The 22,570-nt window shown below is 37.5% G+C and overlaps 1 protein-coding gene and 1 pseudogene across 6 annotated transcripts in view; one reads left to right on the top strand and one right to left on the bottom strand.

Annotated features, from left to right (window-relative positions):
* Positions 1-22,570, bottom strand: part of ABI1 (abl interactor 1) — a 93,569-nt gene that overhangs the window by 53,613 nt on the left and 17,386 nt on the right. For all 5 annotated transcript variants that reach the window (XM_081162970.1, XM_081162972.1, XM_081162971.1 and 2 more), the window contains exon 2: positions 3,290-3,457. In XM_081162970.1, coding sequence (XP_081019096.1) covers positions 3,290-3,457 — 168 coding nt within the window. The remainder of the gene's footprint in view (positions 1-3,289; positions 3,458-22,570) is intronic.
* Positions 6,832-7,339, top strand: LOC308562744 (putative ribosome biogenesis protein RLP24 pseudogene; annotated as a pseudogene). Its single transcript has one exon. The product of its transcript is annotated as a putative ribosome biogenesis protein RLP24 pseudogene (transcript).

Below are 22,570 nucleotides of genomic sequence, written 5' to 3'. Positions count from 1 at the left end.
GCTAAGTATTAGAAGATCTCCTCAAGTAAATCAAATCTCTTTTGGATCCTCAATAATTTAAGATGTTAAGGGAGTCTGAAAACAAAAAATTTAAGAACCCAGAGCACTAAAAAAATAAAAAGAAGAAAGAGAACCCAGGGCACTGATTCAATTAGCACTTCCATTAGAGAAACTTACTCTTATCTCCCTAGTGCCTGTACTAACAAGGTTTGCCTAGTTAGTCAAGCCTAGGTTTACCCATGATATAAGTCTTTATAATGATAAAGGAGTCAATTATTTATCAATGGGACATTACAAACCTAAGCATTTATGCACTTAACAACACAGTTTCAAAATACATAAAACAAAAAATGATAAACATTCACAAAGAAACAGAATCTAAAATTATATTTGGAGATTTCAACATACCTTCCTTAATAATTAATAAAACACGAAGATAGAAAATTAGTAAGGATGCAGAAGAATTGAACAATATTATCAACCAACTTGACGTAATGAGACTTATAGAACATTCCACACAACTGCAACAAAATACATATTCTTCCCAAGTGCACACAAAACATTTACCAAGATAGAATATATCCTGAGTAATAAAACAATTCTTAACACATTTGAAGAGACTGAAATCATATAAAGAATATTTTCTGACTACTGTGGATTTAATTAGAAATCAACAACAAAAAGATCCTTCAAAAATCTTGAAATAGTTGGAAACTTAATAACTCATTTTCAGATAACCCCTGGGTCAGAGAAGAAATCAAAAGGTGAAATTAGAAATTACTTTGAGATAAAAATGAAAACACAACTTATCTAAATTTATGAGTTAGAGACAATATACTCCTTTGAGGGAAATTTACAGGCCTAAAGCACCTTCATTAGAAAAGACAAAGGCTCTCAATGACTTCAGTTTTTACTTTAAGGTAGTATAAAATAAGAGTAAATTAATACCAAGGTAAGGAAAGGAAAAGAAATAAGATCAGAATAAAAATCAAAAAATAGCAGGAAAACAACATCGAAAATTAATGAAGCCAAAAGCTGAGATTTTTTTTAGAAAACCAATACAACTGACAAACAAACCATACTAGTTAGTTAAAAAAAAAGACACCAATTACCAAGATCAAAAATTAGTAATGTGACATCACTACAGCTTCTACAGTTTTTAAAAGGGCAAGAGAATGTTATTAACAGTTTTATACAAATAAATATGACAACTTAGGGGAAATGGCCAAATAATCTTGGAAAAACACAGAGCTTACTCAATATGAAACAGATAAACCAGAATAGCCCTATATCTATGAAAGTAATTAAATATATAGTTCAAAACCTCCCTACCAAGAAAACTCCAGTTCCAGATGGCTTCACTGCTGAATTCTGCCAAACATTTAAAGAATGAATATCAATTCTACACATATTTTTCCATAAAACTGAAGATGGAATATTGTCCAATATATTTGGTAAGACCAGATTTACACAACACCGAAACCAGACATTACAAGAAAACTACAGACCAATAAATCTGAACAGCACAGAAGCAAAAGTTCTTAACAAAATTTTAGCAAAATAAGTCTAACAATCTATGAAATAGATAATATATCACGTTCAAGTAGTTTATCCCAGGAAAGCAAGGCCAGTTTAACATTTAAAAGAAAAAATGTAATTCACCGTATTAACAAACCAAAAAATATATACATGATCATTTCAACAGGCAAAGAAAAAGTATTTGACAAAATCCATTATCCATTTCTGGTAAGAACTCTCAGCAAACTAGCACTGGAAAACAACTTCCTCATACAGCATATTTCTGAAAAACCTATAGACTATAACCATAGTTACAGTAAATGACTGAATGCTTTCCACTAAAATAGGAACAAGATAACAATGTCCACTTTCACTACTCCTATTCAACAGTCTTGAAGTTTCAAACTAATGCAGTAAGGCAAAAATAAATAAAAAGAAAAAAATGAGAAAAATAGAAATGGAAAGAAGCAAAACTGGTTTTATTTATAAACATGACAATCTATGAAGAAAATCCAATGGAATCTATACAATAGCTACTATAACTATTAAGTGACTTTGATAAGCACACAAAGTATATCAGTATCAACTGTATTTCTGTACATATAAACAAGAAATAATCAAGCTGAGATTTAAAAAAATACCCAATAGCATCAAAAATACGATATACTTTGGAATAAATCTGACAAAGATATGCAAGGCTTGAACACTGAAATCTAACGAAACCACATGAAAAGATGTTCAACATCATTAATCACTAGGGAAAGGAAGATGAAAACCACATTAAGACACTACTACACACCTGTTAGAATGGCTAAAATTTTAAAAACTGACCACAGCAAGCACTGGTGAGCATGTGAAGCAACTAGAACTCTCATTAGTGTTGATGGGAAGGTAAAATGGTATAATCATTTGGGAAAACAATTTGGCTATAAATTTGGTTAAAATGTTAAACAGACATCTACCATGTGACTTAGCCATTCCACTCAAAGGAAGTTAATTTACCCAGGAGAAATAAAAACACATGACTATATAAAGACTTGTACACAAATGTGCACGGTTTTATTTATAATAGGCAAAACCTGAGAACAATCCAGATGTCCATCAACATATGAATGGATAAAATATGGAATGATGGAACAGTACTCAGCAATAAAAAGGAATGAACTATTTTTACATACAACATGAATGAATCTCAAAATAATTACGCTGATGGGAAGTAGCCAGAAAAACAAATAGTATACAGTAGCATACGATTTCATTTATATAAAATTTCAGGAAATGTAAACTAATCCATAGTGATAGAAAGTCTGAGGTCAGGGAATGAAAAAGAGGGATAACAAAGGAGTGTGAGGAAATTTGGGGATGTTCATTATCTTGAATGTATTGATGGTCTCATGGATAATGTATGTATCAAATTTTATAAAACTGTATGCTTTAATTGTGTGCAATTTATTTTACTTCAAGAAAGATCTTATAAAAAAATACAGTAAGTGGTGTTGGTTGCGCAGTAACGTCAATATACTTAATTCCAATGAATTATACACTTAAAAATGGTTAAAATAATAAATTTTATGTTGTGTATATTTTACCACAAAAGGAAAACAAACTTTAAAAAAAAGAGGAGTTGGTTTACTGAACTCAAAGCCTAAGCTGAAAGTGGTAATAACTATATTCATCAAGACGATGAGTAAGGAATCCATATATCCAGGCTATCTACTCCTTTGCTGCTGGCTGCTTAAATGTGGATTTAAAGCTGTTTACAAGCTGTTACCTGTGAGATATGATTGATGGAAGACTCCATTCTCCGAAGCTGAGAGGCTTGGATGTCCAGCAATTGGAGTACATTGTTGGCCAATGCATTTATTTGATAAGCAACACTAGCTAGGGATTGGGTTGTGTAGGCTTTGGTCTCTTCTAAAGCTTTTCTCTTGTCTGTAGCCTGAAATAAGAACAAAACCAATATTTATGTTAACATTCATTAAACATATATTCTATAGAAAGACAGAGTTACAGTTATTTTTAGTAGCAAAACCCAATTGAATCAATAAACTTATTGGACCAATCTGATGATAGTCTCAGGATACTTGTAAAGCCATGGCAGAAATCCCTATCAGCCAGATGTGAACTACTCCCTCCTGAGCGGCCTCCATCCCATCCTGACCAGCCCATCCACTGAGGTTCACTAAAAGAGTCACCACATGATTGACATCAGAAGCACACTGTAACAGGTGGTACTAAGTTGCTTAAAGCCCCTGAACCACCAACTCATCGTATTACATTTTAGAACCTTATGTAAGCCCAAGCTCCCACCCCATTGAGAGTTCAGCTAAACTATTCCACAATATTGCTGCCTTGGCATCCATTTTGTGTGTTGTGTGGCTAATTGGCCTGCAGGGCTCTTGAAATGACACTAGCTCCTCCAGCAAGCACATGCCCTAGACAACAGCCATCAAGAGTCACAAGTAAATATGTATTCCTGATATGACTCCCCCCCAAGGCCCCTTATGATAAAGTTTCTCCTGCTGCCTAGCTCCTTCCCCTTTTGTTCCCCTTAGATAGGACCCCATTGCCATTAGAAATTATCAAAAACCCACTCTTTTTGGTTTGAATTGACGAATCCAGCCTTAGCCCAGGAACCCCAAAGCACTCCACCCATAGACCCTAATAAAGGCATTTGCCCCAGGTCCTGTTGTTCACTCTCTGTGCACACCCTGCATTGACTTCCCCAGGTGTATCCTCAAGGCATACTGTGCACCTCCTACAGTACCTGTGAGTAATAAACTTCTCTATTTCACTTTCCCTTCAGTCTTTTGCTGAATCTTCGCTCACCATCTGACAGCATACCGAGGTTCTACTTAACAAATGTTAAGAAAAAAATCACAACACTCACTAACAATATGAACTAAATCAATTCCACCTTATATTTCTGTTTACATTAATCACCACTGGAAATCCAACCTCCTTGTAATCCATTATGATCAAGCCTCTGATCTCCACAAAAACTACTATGAATCTTATGACCCAATCCTCTACCCACCCATTCTTCCCAAACTCCTATACCTCAGAGTAAGGTGGTGAGCAAAGTTTAAAATAAAGCTCAGACCTAAGTTCAAAGCAAAGCTCAGGGTGAAGTTCAAAAACAAGTAATAAACTGTGTGTGTGGAGAAGGGGTGAGGGGGCAGCAACTTATATCACAAAGGATTAAATATCATTAATATATATAATCTAAAAATGAAGAGAGACCAAGAATTGATAGGAAAAAAATTGGAACAGAGATCTAACAGTTCACAAACAGTGCTTGTGTTCAAGTAATCCTTATGTTACTTAATGGCTCCAAAGAGCAAGAGTAATGCTAGCAATTCAGATATGCCAAAAAGCCTTAAAGTTCTTCCTTTATGTGAGAAGGTAAAAGTTCTTGACTTAATAACAAATTGTATGCTGAGGCTGCTAAGATCTATGGTAAAAATGAAATTTCTATCCGTGAAATTGTGAAGGAAAATGAAATTCATGTTAGTTTTACTATAGCACCTCAAACTGCAAAATTTATAGCCACCGTACATAAGTGCCTAGTTAAAATGAAAAAGGCATTAAATTTGGGGAGGAAGACATGAACAGAGACCATGTTAACACAACTTTTATTATAGTAAAAATTGTTCTATTATCTGTTATTGTTGTTAATATCTTACTATAACTATTTTATAGATTAAACTTTATCATAGATGTTAATGTAGTATAGGAAAAAATACAGTATATATAGGGCTTGGTACTATCCTGTTTCAGATATCCCCCTCGGGGTCTTGAAGAGTATTCCCCATGGGGACTACTATAATAAGTAATGGTGAGAAATATCATTATTACCACTATACCACGATCTCCAGAATATTGCGCTAAGGTGAAAAAAAAATAAGACGACAAAAAATGTTTATAGAACACTACTATTTAACTAGAAAGGGGGAAAGATAGAAAAATATATGCTATATTTTTTAAGGAAGAATAAACCATTAACACTTTTGTTTGTTAATCCTCATCGTAGGACATTTTTTCCACTGATTTAGAGAGAGTAGAAGGGGGGGAGAGACATTGATGTGAGAGAGACACATCAATTGGTTGCCTCCTGCAGTCCACAACCGGGGCCAGGGATAGAACCTGCAACCCAGGTACATGCCTTTGACTGGGAATCAAGCCCAAGACCTTTCAGTGTGCAGGGCAACACTCTAGCCACTGAGCAACACCGGCCAAGGCTGACTGTATACTTAATGGATTAGGATAAAAATAATTGAATGAGAAAATAACAAACTGTTTTCAATCACTTTATTGCTGATGGTAGTTTTGGAATTATTATCCTGAGACTGTTTGGGTAGTGTGGGATAAAGGAAGTCATTAATTATGTTTGTCACTGAGAACTGAGTTTTTTGGCATGGTTCAAGAGAAATTCTGATGTAAGACAAAGTTAAGAAAAAAACATGAAGTTCTGGATTTAAACTGAAAACATCAGTTTGAAACCAATTTGTATTTTATCATTTATCATATATCGATATCCTAGCTCTGTCCAATGAAAAGGCCTAAATGTATAAAACATGGTAACTATAGTTGATAACACTGTATTATAGAATTGAAATTTGCTAAGAGAACAGAAATGTTCTCACCAAAAAAAGATACATATGTGAGGTAATGTATTAACTAACTATATGGGAGAAATCCTTTCACAATGTATGCCTATACCAAATTATCATTATGTAGACTTTAAATATCTTACGATTTTATTGGTCAACTATACCTTAGTAAAGCTGGAGGGGAGGAGAGGAAAAAAGGCCTAAAAACAATGTCTAGCAGCCATGCAACACCATTTATTATTGAAATTGTGATCTTTCATACCACTCTCCAAAGCAAGGAACCAGAATCCCAGATGGCTAGAGGTCTAGGACAAGAAATGTACAAGACGCACTTGGAACATGTATATCACAAAGAATGTGGAAGGACCAAGGACTACTCTAGGGTCATATCAAAAGGACTCGGGAATCAACTGGAATAAGCTGCTACAGGCCAAAAGTGGGATAATGTAAACATCAACGAGGATAACTATAATGGAATTATACATAAGATATTTCTGTCTAAGGGTTTGTAACAGTATTAAAAAATTTAAAAACAAACAAATAGTCACTGGCCAGTTTTGGAGGATACTGGGAATCATCTCATTTGGAGAAGGGAGGGGGCAGCTTTATTAAAGTATGAAATGCACACAATACAAAAAATTTAAGTATGGCTTCCTTTCAAGCTCAATGTTTGGGTGATGGGTATCCACCCAAGTTCAATATGGGTATCAAGAAGTGTTATTTTCTGTTCAGAGCCCATATATCCCAGCCACAGCATGATGTTTGTCTGCAACAACTGCAAGGTGTTCAGGTTTTGTAAATCCAAGTGTCATAAAAACTTTACAAAGAAGCACAATACTCAAAAGGTCAGGTGGACTAAATCATTCCAAGAAGCAGCTGGTAAAGAGCTTACAGTGGATAATGCATTTGAATTTGCAAAATGTAGGAATGAACCTGTCAAATACCAGGAGGGCTGTGGAATGAAACAATAGATGCGACTGATGCGATAAAGAGTGTCAAAGAGATCAAACAGAAACAAACTAAATTTATAATGAACACGTTGGAGAAAAATAAAGAACTACAGAAAGTTCAGGACATCAAAGAAGTCAAGCAAAACATTTAGCTCACCCAGACCCCTTTTGCATAGCAAAGGAAAGCAGCTGGAAGATAAAATGGTACAGAAATTACAAGAGGACGTGGAAGTTGTCTCTGACAATCTTACTGTCTAACCATTTCTACGAAGACAATGGAAAATCTCCTTTAGAGACTTAGAATGTCTAAATTATTGACTTATTTTTACATAAGATGAGTCAAATGGAAAGGTGATTAAAAATACATGCCCTATATTGCTATCTGCAAAACATCAGATATTATGGATGCCAGATTGTATCTCAATGTTAAACCTTCACTGACAAATGTATGTAAATCATGAAAATTCTGTAAATACAAAAGTGAATTTTGGACATAAAATGATTATGCCACTTGGATAATGGCACTAGGCAGCATTTATGTAGTAACTAATGACAAAAATCTAGGACTAGTGATATATGAAATTTTCTTTGCAGTAAAAATATTCACTTTATTAACATTATATAAAAAAGGGATACAACAAGGAACTAACAATCTGCATGATAATTAGCCTCAAGTACTCATATCTTTTGTTCTGATTTCAGTATTTCATGTTTTGGTTTATTAACATCTTAGAACAACACAATGGCCTCATATATTGAAGCCCAATTCTCTTTAACTATTTTGACCTGGTTTGACTATTTTGACCTGGCAGTTGTGGATACTGGGGTGAGAGCTGAATAGTCTGTTTCTGAAACTCTGCTCTGTAACTTCCACTTTGGAGAAAATTTTAACTTGAGAATCCTAGTAGAACAAGCTTTATTTTTCCAGCTTGACAATGATTTAGAAGCAGAGGAATCCAAAGCCTTTTAAAATCTGTGGTGTGCTTTTCTTTTAAAAAGCTAATTGTTTTTGGAAAATCAAATTTATGGGTAGAATGTCCACATACTATTTGCACATAAAATCATTTCTATAGTAAGTGCCTATATGTTTATTATTTAAAGGTACTAAACAAAGGTATGAAGTATCAATTACCTGGAAGAAAATTATTTTGCCCATATGAATTACTGAAGTAGGAGGTATATATATATATATTTTTTAATCCTCACCCAAGGACATTTTTTCCATTGCTTTTCAGAGAGTGGAAGGGGGAGGGAGGGATAAAGAAAGAAACACTGATGTGAAAGAAACACATTGACTGGTTGCCTCCCTCACTCACTCCAACTGAGCTGGGGCCAGGGACCAAGCCTGCAACTGAAATACGTGCCCTTGGCCAGAATCAAACCTGAGACCCTTCAGTCTGTGGGCCAATGCTTTAACCACTGAGCCAAACTGGCTAGGGCTGAAGTAGGAGATATATTTAAATATATATATACATTTAATAATTAAAAAGATAATTTAAGTATGCAATTCAATGTGTTTTAACAAATATATACAGTAGTGTAACCACCAGCATAAGCATGATAAAGACCTTTTCCCTCAAGTCCTTTATAGTCAACTCCCTCCCCATTCTCTGGACCCTGGAAAACCACGGATTTACTTTCTGCACTGATTTAATTTTGCCTTTTCTAGAGTTTAATATAAATGAAATCAAAAGTATATAGTGCTCTGTGCCTGGCTTCTTTCACTTAGCATATTGCCCTCGAAATCCATCCTTGTTATTGCTAAGTAATATTCCAATATATGTGTTTACCACAATTTGCTTATCCACTCATCAGCTGATAAACATGTGAGCTGCTTCCAGTTTGGAACTACTACGAATAAAGCTGCTATGAATATTTGAGTCCAAGTCTTTGTGTGGACATGTTTTCATTTCTCTTGGGCAATACCTAGGTAAATATCTAGGAGTAGAACTGCTATGTCCATGGTAAGTTAAGTACTATACATGTTTAACATTGTAAGAAACTGCCAAACCATTTTCCAAAGTAGTGGTACCATTTGGCATTCACACCAGCAATGTATGCAAATTCTAGTTTCTCCACATCCTTGGCAACACTTAGTATGGTCAGTCTTTTTTATTTTAACCATTCTAGTATATACATAGTGATATCTCATTGTGGTTTTCATTTGCATTTCCCCATCAAATCATGATGTTGAGCATCCTTTCAAAAGCTTTTGTACAATCCAATTCTTCTTTGATAAAGTGTATTTTCAAATCTTTTGTCCATTTTTTAACTAATTTGTTTGCCTTCTTCTTGAGTTCCTTATGCAAATCTTTCTCAGTTTGTAGTTTGTCTTTACATGAATTTATAGTCTTTTGGAAAAAAAATGTTTTTCTGTTGATGAAGTCTAATTTATCAATTTTCTTTTCTATTTTATAATTTGTGTCCTATTTTTAAAATTTTTTCCAAACTCAATTAAGATAGCTAAAATTTTTCTCTCTCATGTTTTCTCCTAGAAGTTTTATAATTTTTGCTCCTGCACTTACATTTATGATGTATTTCATATTAATTTATTGCATAAGGTGTGAGTTAGGATAATGGTCAAAATTCTTTCCTTGCATATAGATATCCAATTGTTCCACTATCATTTGTTGAAGAGATTATTACCTTTTCTTCAATGAACTATCTTGGCTCTTTACTCAAAAGTCAATTGACTGTATAGTTGTGAGTCTATTTCTGGACTCTTCTGGGTTCCAATGATATATCTCTCCAGCGTCATATAGTACTACACTGTATTGATTACTACAGCTTTTGTAAGTCTTTAAGTTAGGTACTGTATGTGAATGGACAGTTTTACTTCTTCCTTTCCAAACTGAATATCTTGTTTCTTTTTCTTGCTCTATTGCACTGGCTAGAAACTCTAGTTCAATGTTAAATAGAAGTAGTTGTTCCTAACATTAGAAGGAATACATTCAACCTTTTATCATTACAACATCAAATGTAGGTTTTTCTGCACATGCCTGTTATGAAGCTAAGGAAGTACCATCTATTCTTAGTTTGTTTGCCAAACTAGACAGATTTAATCTTGAGTGAGACTTGCTTATTTTCAGTTATCCACTGTATTCTAGAATTTCACCCGTTTCCTTGTTTTCAGTGTACTGGATGCACATTGCACACTTTTTTTTTCTTTCATGAGAAGAGGAGAGACTGTTAACTTTGTACTAAAATGTATTCTCCCTTTCTCCAGGACACAAAATTACACTTTATTTCCCAGCTTCCTTAATTGCTTGTTCATATAACTAAGTACTGTCAATCAGATGATAGCAGAAATGGGTGCTACTTCCAGGCATAGAAATAAAAACCTCCCATGCATGTCTTATGCAATAGTTAATACAAAATGTAGCCCTACCAAAACAATAAAGTTATATTTAACAGAAAATAATATCTTACACTGCTTCCATTTCTAATTTAAATGTAAAATAATTAAAGTTAAATAAAATTTAAATTCATATTCTCAAACTAGCCATATTTTAAAATGCTCAATAGCCATATGTGGATTGTGACTACCTTACTGGAGAGCATAGGTTCTAGTCACAGTTAATATCCTGTACTGATCATCAATTTAAAAGTTAATCTGCACAGGGATAGCTGTTGTCACTTATTTCAGGTTTGTAAGTTTACTATCCAATAGTTGATCTCCCCTCACTCTTTCATGATTTTACTGTGTAACTACCAAGCAGCCTTTGCATGGTCCAAGAATATATAAAATGTATTATAAACTAGAAGTAGCCAGAATTTCTCCAAGCAGCTAAAACAGACATTGTTAATCAATTATAGCAGTCTAAATACACTTAACTAATCACTTTAGGAGGTGGCACATGATATGAAACCCATTTCCCACTCCCCTTATGCCACTGATGTTTGCTTATAATGGAAATAAACATATTCAGCTCTACAAGAAAAATGTTAACTATCTAGAGGAACTAAAGTCAAAATAAACAATGTAGACAAGAACTAAACAGGAAATACCTTAGATAAGTTTTCCATTGGTTTTTAGAGAGCAAAAGGGATGGGGAGAGAGAGACATTGATATGAGAGAGACACATCAATTGGTTACCTCCCACACTCACCCCAACCAGGGGGAATCCATAATCATTTTGTGGTGAGGGATGAGAGAATTAGGAGGGAAAAGTATACAGCCAAAATGCTGGTTCACTATTGACAAACCTATTAAACATGGAGTCATGGGGATTAGGGTATACATACACTCAATACCTGGCCTAGTTAACACCGAAAGGACCTAATTTTCTTCAATACAATTCCCATTCCAATAAAAGTGAAAACTAAATAAAAAGAAACCCCACCAGGTTATGGCAAATATCCAGCAAAAGAATATTTTTCCCCCATAGCAATTCAGGCTGAAACCTAGTCATTGTGAGCTTCAGCACTGCTCCTCCCTACCACCTCCCACTTTAAGCCTATGAGCCCTTTCATTCCAGGCAATATCTAGGGGAAGTCTCTGCTGCCGGTGTCAGTTTTGTTTGTTTTTCATTGATTTGAGAGAGAAAGAGGAAAGGGGGGAAGAGAAACATCATTCCACTTATTTATGCATTCACTGGTTAATTTCTTTTTTTCTTTTTTTTTAATATATCTTTGTTTTCAGAAAGAGGAAGGGAGAGGAAGAGGGAGGGAGTTGAAGCATCAATGATGAGAGAGTCATCATTGATTGGTCGCCCCCTGCATGCCCCCTCCACTGGGGATGGAGCCCACAACCCAGGCATGTGCCCTGACCAGAAATTAAACCGCCATCCCCTGGATCCTAGGTCGACGCTCAACCACTGAGCCATGCCCAGTCGGGCTTGATTAATTTCTTATATGTGTCCTGACTGGGAATCGAACCTGCAAACTTTGAGTATTGGGACAATGCTCTAACGAACTGAGCTACCTGGCCAGGGCTGTGTCACAGTTTTTTTGGTGGATAGGAAGGAGTTGTGACACAGTCTCTTCTTTAATTAAAGACCTAAAAATTAATTTTAAAATAAATAAATTATTATTTTTTTAAACTAGAAACAATCTAAATGGCGAATGATACCTAATAAAAATATGCACATATTGGAATACCATGTAGTCAATAAAAGTGATACAGAAAGTTATCCACAGGAAAGTGTATTAAGTCAGGATTCAAATTGGGAAGCAAAGCCACTATCAGTTACAGAATACATTTATTATAGAACTTTACCTTACACAATTATAGGAATAGCTGGGAAAGTTGTAAAGGTCCAAGATGGAAGTGGAAGATCAGAGTCATCAATGAGCCAATTTGAAGGGTCAAACACATTCAGCTGCAGAAATAAGACTGCAAAGGTAAAGCTCATGGGAACATCTGAGAAGCTGTGCCTCTGTTGGTTTCCCACCAGGTGAGTGGGCCTGAAACCAAACTGTCACCAAACCAAAGGAGACCAAGATCAAACTGGAACCCACAACACCTCAGCATCTCTCACTGCATCTAACCCTGAAAACCTTCAGAGTTAGTGAGTGTTGCTTATACAAATTCTCTTTTGGTCAATTCACAACCACACAGGTGAAAGGAAGGGAGAATGACACACATCGATGTGAGAGAGAAACACTGATCGTTGCCTCCCGCACGGACGCCGACTGGGGGTCAAACCCACAACCTGGGTATGTGCCCTGACCAGGAACCGAACCAGCCACCTTTTGGTGCACGTTCCAACCAACTGAGCCACACCAGCCAGGGCAAGAATATTTATTCTATATTAACTCTTAGAGAGCTAAGTCACACTTCCCCTTTGATATCCTGTAACTTAAATACTAAAATACAAGGTTAACTACTATTAACATATCTTAAATTAAATCTAGAAGAATTGGGTGGGCGGAACTGATTAATATATACACAAACATTAAGATACAACAGAAATATTCATAACTATTAAGAGTTTTCATTCTGCAACTAGTCATGAAGTCATAGTTGATGTTTATAATTTTCTTCTACTATCCATTACATATTCCACTTGCCCTCAGCAATCATCTCATCTGGTTGCTGTTCCCTGCTGGTAGGTTGACGCAAACCTTCTCTGCCATTAACAGCCCTGTCTGTATTGAGCTGTTTTCATTTTCCATTAACTTTTTTTAAATTTATTTTTATTGTTGAGAGTATTACAGATGTCCCCCATTTTTCCCCATTTGTCCCCCTCCACCTGGCTCATGCCGCACCCAGGCCTTCACCCCACTACTGTCTGTGTCCATGGGCTATGTATATATGCATATAAGTTCTTTGCTAAATCTCTTCCAGCTCCCCTTCCCCCTCCCCCTTCCCTCTGAGATCCGTCAGTCTCTTCCATCCTTTCATGTCTCTGGACCTATTTTGTCATAGGACATAGGAGTGCAAAGAGGCACTCCAGAGATCTGCTTCCCAGACACACTCCTCTTTACCCCCATTGTGCAGTGGCAATCAATTTCCACTTGAGAATCGAGATCAATCACCCTAACCAACAGAGTAGTATCCTGCTTTGCCTGTTAGTTCACTGGCATGAGAAAGTCAAGGTGGCCAGTTTGCTCAACTTCCAGTTTAATAGAACCAATGCTGCATTCCCAGGTAAAAGCATTCCTCTCATTGGAACTAAGAACTCTAAACTAGCATACCCCAAAGTTGTGGGGAAAAGCAGCAAATATTCTGTGTGTGGATCATTAGGGGTAACAGTGAGAGAAGTTCACTCCATTTCCAGCCCTTGACTCTGCGACCTATGACTGCTGGCTGGTTCAGAGACTAGACCACATGGTAGAGAAAATTACACCAACACTGCAAAGAACTGCTACCAGCTAGTGCAGCAAGTCTTCAAAAGGACATTCCACTGTTGTATCAATTCACTTGCTTCGAGCCAATGGGGAACATGGTAAAAGCAGGAATTCCACGAACATGAGCCCAATGCCACATTTCACTTGCTACAAAATGAAGTGCCGGTCAGAAGGAATGTGATATGAAATACCATGACATAACTGAGGCATTCTGAAAGTCAAAAATAGTTTTGATAGAAACAAAGCAGGGAGGGAAGGCAAATCTATACCCAGAGTAAGGAGTTATTCCAGGGAGAACAGAGTGTTGTCCTTTCCATTATGGAAGTAGCCCAATAAAAGCCACCTGCCACCAGATGTTGGGCTTGTCCCTCTTGAGGAATGGTGCTATCTCAGGGGGTTAGAATTGGCTTTCTGATATTGGCAACGAGATCAGTCAGCAGTAAAGGTAGCCAGGTTGGTCTTGGTGAGTGAAAGTCCACTTTGCTGAGCATACGCACAACCTTCAGGCCTGCCACCATGGCGTCTTTTTCATGAGCCCACTGGACAAGGACAGAGACAGATGGGGAAAAGGATAAAAACCAGAGGTGACATCCACCTGATTATTAAGGTCCTTCTGATGGGCATTCACAGCAAATACAAATATAACTGTGTCCATTCAGAAAGATATCTACATATCTATTCCCCATACTTCCAATTATGTTCCTTCTCAAGTCCATAATGAATTAGCTAAATGATTAGCTACTGCCACGAATCAGAGTGGATCCACATCTCTAACCACCTCTCTTTCTAGGCAAAAATGAACAACTAGGCACACTGCTCAAAGTTCTACCCACTGGAAGAATTTCCTTTCATAACTGCACTTCTGAGTCACCCCTGAGTATGGCAATAGTGCTACAGATGTCCATCTTCAGGTGGTAACAGCATATCATGTAGAACCATCTGTAAACTAGAACTAAGTTTCTTCTGCCTCAGTCAACTAAAACTCCTCATGAGGCCACAGGTGTGGGCTGAGAGTGAAGCATTAAAGAAGCAAGAGTATGAACCACAAGAAAAGGTATATAAAATATTCAATAATAAAAGGCTATAAAATGATTATGCACCTGTTTGTTTTTAAAGAAATGTACATAAGTATACACAAACAAAAAACATCTAAAGGAAAATTTATCAATATATTAGTGGTTACCTCTTGGTGGTGAACTATGGATGATTTAATATTTATATTTGTCTGCATCCAATTTTTTCAATAATCAGAAAAAAATGATTATTTTAACTAAGCAAATTCTCTTGATATAACCTTAAAGGGAAAGAAACCCAGAATACATATCTGTGTATATAGTGTGACCTAATTTTGTTTGATATAATTAAACACCTACACAAACTAACTCACCAGATACATCAGCATGTTAGCAGTTGGATTATAAATGATTTGTGCTTTCATTTTGTGACATTTCCAAATAAACATGTAACATTTTTTCTGCAGCCATCTTGCAGACACCAAAAGACTAAGAATAAGGCTAATAATACCTCACTACCACCCTGCCAAATACGAAGAGGAAAACAAAACTTGAAACCTTGATGACATTGAACTAAAGAATTAGCCAACCCTGGGGCAATCCTACCTTGGAATTTCTAGTGATATAAAATAATGTTCTCTAATATTTAAACCCAATTGAGTTTTATTACCTATATTCAAATACATCCTAAATAACTTAACTTTTATATGGGGAAAAAGGGAGAGTAAGTTTCAAAAAAAGAGTCTTGATTAAACTTAAAAGTAACAATGTATAGTAAGTAATACGCCTAGTCATATAGACCAAAAAACCTATTAGGGTAACTCCTAAATCACCAAGGTTATTTTCTAAACTAGTCCATTAATTTACAGCTGACTGAGTTAGTCATTAAAGTGCTACCTGAAAAATCAGTCTAGTTTACCCTTCCCACATGGCAATTATATTTTAATCTGTATTAGTCTGTTCAGGCTGCCATAACAAAATACCATAGACAGAGATTTAAACAACAGACATTTATTTTCTCACAGTTCTAGAGGCTGGAACAATCCAAAATAAGGATTGTTTCTTGTGAGAGCTCTCTTTCTGGCTTGCAAGTGGACATCTTGCTGTGCCCTCAAATTGAGGAGACTGATCTCTGATGTCTCTCTCTCTTTTGTAAGGACGCCAGTTCTAAGGGATGCCCTATGACCTCATTTAACCCTTGATCATTTAACCCTCATTTAACTCTTTAAAGACCCTATCTCCAATATTGCAACATGGGGGGTTAGAATTTCAACATATAAATGGGAGGAGACATAATTTCATCCTAGCTTAATCTTTCTCCTCAAACATTAAGAAATACAGCCTTCTTACAAATACCCAAAATAGAATTCTGATAGTAATATTTTGTTGTTGTTGTTTTTGTTAATCCTCACTGGAGGATATTTTTCCATTGATTTTGAAAGAGAGTGTAAGGGAAGGAGGGGAGGCAAGTGGGAGAAAGAAAGAGAGAGAATGAAACATCAATGTGAGAGAGACACACTGACTGGCTGCCTCCTGTACTTGTCCCAATCAGGGTGTGAATTGAACCTGCAACCCAGGTACGTGCCCGACAGGAAATTGAACCCAAGACCCTTAGGTGCGAGGGCCAACACTCTAACCACTGACCCACACCAGCCAGGGCTTGATAGTAACCCTTTCTTTAAAAAATATATGTCTTTATTGATTTCAGAGAAAGGATTTCAGAGGGCAAGAGAGAGAAACATCAATGATGAGAGAGTCACTGATCACCTGCCTTCTGCATGCCCCCTACTACGGATAGAGCCCGCAACCCGGGCATGTGCCCTGACTGGAAATTGAACCTTGATCTCCTAGATCACAGGTCAATGCTCAACCGCTGAGCCATGTCAGCTGGACATTAGTAACACTTTTAACAGTTATGTATAACTTAGTTTTCAAAATATTTTCACACAGTAAACTAAGCAAACATCCTGGTTTCACAGATAAAGGCACTATATCAAGCTTAGAGATACGAACTTGTCCAAGGATAACCTAACTAGTAAATAAAGAAGCTGGGTCTAGAACCCAGATCTGAATCCTAGTCGAATGATCTTTACAAAGCTCTTAATCTTGTCACATGCACTTAAGCAATAGTAATTTTATTTCAACTAATGTTCTAAACAACAGAAGCAGCATGGGTGTCAGGAAAGAGAAGGGCAAAGAGCAAAAGATAGGGTTCAAAGCAGAATGAACAAGAATATTAGCTTGCGGTTGAGTAAGCTTAAGTAGTCAGCAGGCCCAATGGGGAAATATATCACAAGGCTGGAGGAATCCTATAGGCCCTTGAGGAATTTAAACTTCCTGAAGCTAAAGGGGAGGCACTGAAGGATTTTCAGGAAGAAAAGACAAGACTAGTTTTTGGCTTTAGAAAGATCACTTCAGCTGCAGTTTTATGAAGTGGATTGGAAAATACAGAGAAGACAAGAATGGAGATGGGAATTCTGTTTTAATATGAACTCTGTACCACACACAAGAAAGGCATATTTATGCTAAATATTCCCACTTTAACACTGAGGGGGGGAAAATTGGTAAGGTTAAGTAACTTGCCCACAGAAACACTGCTAGGAAGGAATGGGGCCACTATGTCTCCAAAGGCCATGGTATTCCACACTGCATCTAAGTCTATAATCCTAAGAGTGAGCAAAGTATAGCTCTAACATGTCAGAGCAAAACTATTATTTTCTCTAATATAAACCATTCCAAGTCATCATTAACTAATGTGTGTACCGCATGAATTTTTTTTAACAGAAAAGAAGTTTTATTTATATATGTGGAATGCATATATGTGGGAGTGGTTATACTTTAAGGCTTATACACCATCTTAACAAAGGACAACGAATAGGGAAGAATTGATTAGACAAAGGAAAAGGGGATTTGGGCTCCTGAGTATGGTAAATTGTGGCAAGGAAATCAGGAACTGTATGGTATATAAGGGTGTTTAGAAAGTTTTGTTGTATGTACCACATGAATTTTAATTAACTGGAAGTGAAAGAGAATAGAGAAAGCTTCCTCAGGATAGTTCAGAATGTTTTTGTAAATGATTTTTTTTCATTTACTTATTGATTAGAGAGAAAGAAAGAAACAGCTATTTGTTGTTCCACTTGTTTATGCATTCATTGGTTGATTCTCGTATGTGCCCTGACTGGAGATCGAACCCCCAATCTTGGCACATCGGGATGATGCTCTTAACCAACTGAGCTACCCATCCAGGGCAAGAATGTTTCTGTTAATCCTCATCAGAGGATATTTTTTTCCATTGATTTTTTTTTTTTTTTTAGAGAGAGTGGAAGGGAGGGAGGAAGACAAAGAGAAACAATGATGCGAGACAGACACATCGATTGGTTGCCTCTCACACACACTCTGACCAGGCCAGGGATCGAACCTGCAACAGAGGTACATGCCCTTGACAGGGAATCAAACCAAGGACCCTTCAGTCCGAAGGCAGACACTCTAACGACTGAGCCAAACTGGCCAGGGCACAAGAATGTTTCTGATCTACAAAACAATTAATGCTCTATGAACAGGTTCTATAAATAAAACAAAAATTAAACATTTAACACTTTTCTACGGTATTCCTCACCAAAGTAACAAATTCACATCTTTTAATTCATACCAAAATAAATGTGACTTTGCCAGGAAATTACTTTAAGAATGCAGTTTCACAAACTGCTAGGTAAGGTAGTAGTTAATACTGTCACAATCAGCACCACCCCTAATTACATGACTTGAGAAAAACAAAGTACTTCTACTTTTAAAAAAATCAAGGTCCTATAAATACCAACAAAAGTACCTTGTCCTACCATTGACTGCCTACTTCCTTACTTAAACCAGCTTACAATACAGTCTCACAGAATCAGTCTTGGCTGTCTCCATCCTAATGATTCATTAACCAGATTTTCCAAACCAAAAACCAGAACCAGTATGATACTATCTGACAAACTACATTTACCCTAATTTCTTAATTTTTATTTTTAAAACCTTACCCAAGGATATTTTTTCTATTGCTTTTCAGAGAGAGTGGATTGGGGAGGGGAGAGAGAGAGAAAGGAACATCGACGTTAGAGACACACATCAATTGGCTGCCTCCTGCATGGGCTCCAACCAGGGTCTGGGATGGAGCCTGGAACCCAAGTACATGCCCTTGGCTGGAATCAAATCCAGGACCCTTCAGTCTGCAGGCCGATGCTCTAACCACTGAGCAAAACCAGCCACGGCTAACCCTAATTTCTTAATCTGTTACATGAAAGTAAAAGAATCACAAAAGTACAAGAATCAATTAAGAAATCCTTATTGAAATCCACTGAATTTCTAAATTATAGCTAATCCAAAATAATCTAAGATGCAGAGTCATTCTCACAGCTATTCAAAAAAAGAAAATCTGAGATCTGAACAAAAGGATATTCTGTTCATATGTCAGTTATAAAACAGAAAGAAACAAAGAGGAAAAGTATTTTATTAATAAATTACTACAGCCCTGGCCTCTGTGGCTCCATGGTTAGAGCATTAGCCAGGGCACCAAAGGGTCTAGGGTTGGATTCCCAGTCAAGGACACGTACCTATGTTGTGGGTTCACTCCCCGCCCCTGGTCAGGGTGCGTGCAGAAGGCAGCTGGTCAATGTGTCTCTCACACGATTGTGTGTGTGCGTGTGTGTGTGTGTGTGTCTCCCCCCACCCCCTTCCACTCTAAAAAGCAATGGAAAAATATCCTCAGGTGAGGATTAACAATAAAAATAAAAATAAAATATGTATTACTACACACTGAATCCAAACCAAATAATTTAACCAAGAAGAAACCTAAATACCAATTAAAGGGATACTACAGCATTAAAAAGAAAACCATCAAACAAAATATGTACAAGACCTATATAAGGAATACTACAAAACTCTGGTGATGGAAATAAACAACTAAATGAATGGAGAGATATTCCATGATCATGGATAGGAAGACTTACTACCGTCAAGATGTCACTTCTTCCCAACTTAATCTATAGATTAAATGCAATCTTAATCAAAATCCCAGCAAGTTACTTTGTGAATACCAGCAAAGTGATTCTAAAGTTCATATGAAAAACTGGTGTCAGCAAAATAGTCAAATAAGATGCCCTCTATCGTATTCACCTTCAACAACAATGTGGCATCCATCCTCAGGCAAAAGTGTCCTTGTGGGAGCTGTGGGATCCAATGAGGAGATTGTGAAACCTTGGTGGAATCCAAAATCAAGAACTGTTGTAGAGAGATAGGCCCACACCCAGGCAGCTGACTCAACCATGATCTTGGCTACAGACTTGGAACCAGTTCCATACCAGAGCACTCAGCTACAGCCCCATATGGCTTTGCTTCTTTTTTCTTTTTTCTTTTTAAATATATCTTTATTGATTTCAGAGAAAGGAAAGGAGAGGGAGAGAGACAGATAGAAACATCAATGACGAGAGAGTCACTGATTGAGCCCACAACCCAGGCATGTGCCCTGGCCGGGAATCGAACCCCGATCGCCAGGATCCTAGGTTGACGCTCAACCGCTGAGCCACGCCTGGACGGGCTGGCTTTGCTTCTGACACCAGCATCAAATACCAAGGGACCTGGGAGGACTCTCACCGCACTCAAGCATCAGGTAATAAACAGACATTGGTCCCAAATATGACCCTCACATGGCCCATGAACCAGCTCCAGCCCCTCACAGCTGCAGTCTAGGAGCCTCTCAAGAACACTAATTTAGACAATCACCCATGAGAAGAGAACCTTGTAGAAGTCCAGGAGTCCAGCAGGGAAGTTCTAGCACACCACTGAAGCAAAAAAAAATTCTAAGATACAATGGACTGGAAAGGGTAATAGAAACAGTTTGATTTTAATGAAGTCCCTCCCCTAAGGCAGCACAGCTCAGAGCCAAGAAAGTTCTTCTCAGCCAGTAATTTCTCCCATGAGGTAAAGTTAGAATGTATGAGGGAGTGTGCCTCACTTCCCCAGCTGTGTGGAAGTGGGGCTCTCCCTCATACACACTGCCAAAGAAGCCAATTTCTCTTTTGCCCCATCCAGAATACGGAATAGTGGGCTATACAACTAGAGGATGATGAGAAGCTGGGAGGCCAGCAGCCAGTCCTTGAAATGAAACATAGCAAAGGGATGTGGATTTTACTAAGTACATCAAGAACTCCATCAAAAAGCCCTGCCCTGGCTAGTATGACTCAGTTGGTCTGTGCACACCTCAAGGCCACGGGTTTGATTCCCGGTCAGAACACATACCTAGGTTGTGGGTTCGATCCCTGGTCCAGGGCATATATGGGAGGCAACCAATCGATGTATCAATGTTTCTCTCTCTCCTCCTTCCTCCTTCTCCCTCTAAAATTAAAAAATAAAAAATAATTTAAAAAATTTTTAAAGTCTAACCATGCGCTACTGGGAACACTTTGCCTGAAGATTCTCCCAAACTGTCCCACAGGCAACACCACCACCAGTGTTTCATGTGCCTTGACACCCCCCTCCCCACATACACATACCTCATGGCTGGCTCTTAGGGCGAGTGAGCTTTTGCAAAAGGCCAGTGAGCATGGGTAGAAAACCTGCCCAAATCTGCATTCCTGAGAGAGATCATAAATTTGGGCTTGTAAGCACCACCCTTGGGAAAGCAAAAAGGCGGCTGTCAGCACCCTGCCTGATGTTTGCAGGATTGAGAGAGGACACACAAGCTTAAGAATTCTGCCACAAGGAGAAGCAAGAAACATGGAGCAGGCATATTCACAGAAGATCTGTGAAAGCCCCTAAATCCCTAGCAGAGCTGACAGAAGCTCCTTCTCTCCTGAAGTCAATCAGTAAAGACTGGAGGAGGTGACTGCTACATCAAATGTGAAGAGAGCAACACAAGATTTCAAATAACATGAAAACTCAAAGAAAAATAAAAACCATCAAAGGGTCACAGTAATTTTCCAGTAACCAACCCCAAAGACATGGGAGTTCTTCAATCAACCTAATAAAGAATTCCAAATAGCTTTTTCAAGGAAACTCAATGAGCTACAAGAAAACAATAAGAGCCCTGGCCGGTGTGGCTCAGTGCTTGGAGCGTCATCCCGAACACCAAGGGGTCGCAGGTTTGATTCCCAGTCAAGGGCAAGTACCTGGGTTGTGGGTTTGCTCCTCACTCCAGGCACGTGTGGGAGGCAACCAGTTGATGTGTCCCTCTTACATCAATGTTTCTCTCTCTCTGCCCCACCCCCATTCTCTCTGAAAATATAATAGAAAAAATATCCTCGGGTGAGGGTTAAAAAAAAAAAAAAAGTGCTGAGTAAAGACTGTGTTGTTTCCGCAGAAGTCTGTTGCTGACCTCTGCTACCCTCTCATCAGTCTTTAGTTTATTTGCCAATGACTTTCTACCTTCTAATTCTTGGTGGAGTTTCTTATATTTTCCAATTCTATTTTATTACAATCTTAAGAGGTTTTCATTTGGAGAGTTCAGATTCCAGATCTTTATTTCTGAGTTCCAACTGACTTCTTTTTGAAGCATTATGATACTGTATTAACTGCTCTGAGTTTTTTTGAGATGCTCTTTGTGTCTGTAGGGACTTCTTTTAATTTTTCTATGATATCCTGTCTTGCATTTGCCTTCTTTTTTGTGTTGACATTTGCACTGATGATGCAAAAGCAAAAGTGGCTAAAC

The sequence above is a fragment of the Miniopterus schreibersii genome (assembly GCF_964146895.1).
Source record: "Miniopterus schreibersii genome assembly, chromosome: 1".
In the NCBI taxonomy this organism is placed as follows: Eukaryota; Metazoa; Chordata; class Mammalia; order Chiroptera; family Miniopteridae; genus Miniopterus; species Miniopterus schreibersii.
The sequence above is the reverse complement of the archived record's forward strand: the minus strand, read 5'-3'. Positions and strand labels throughout refer to the sequence as shown.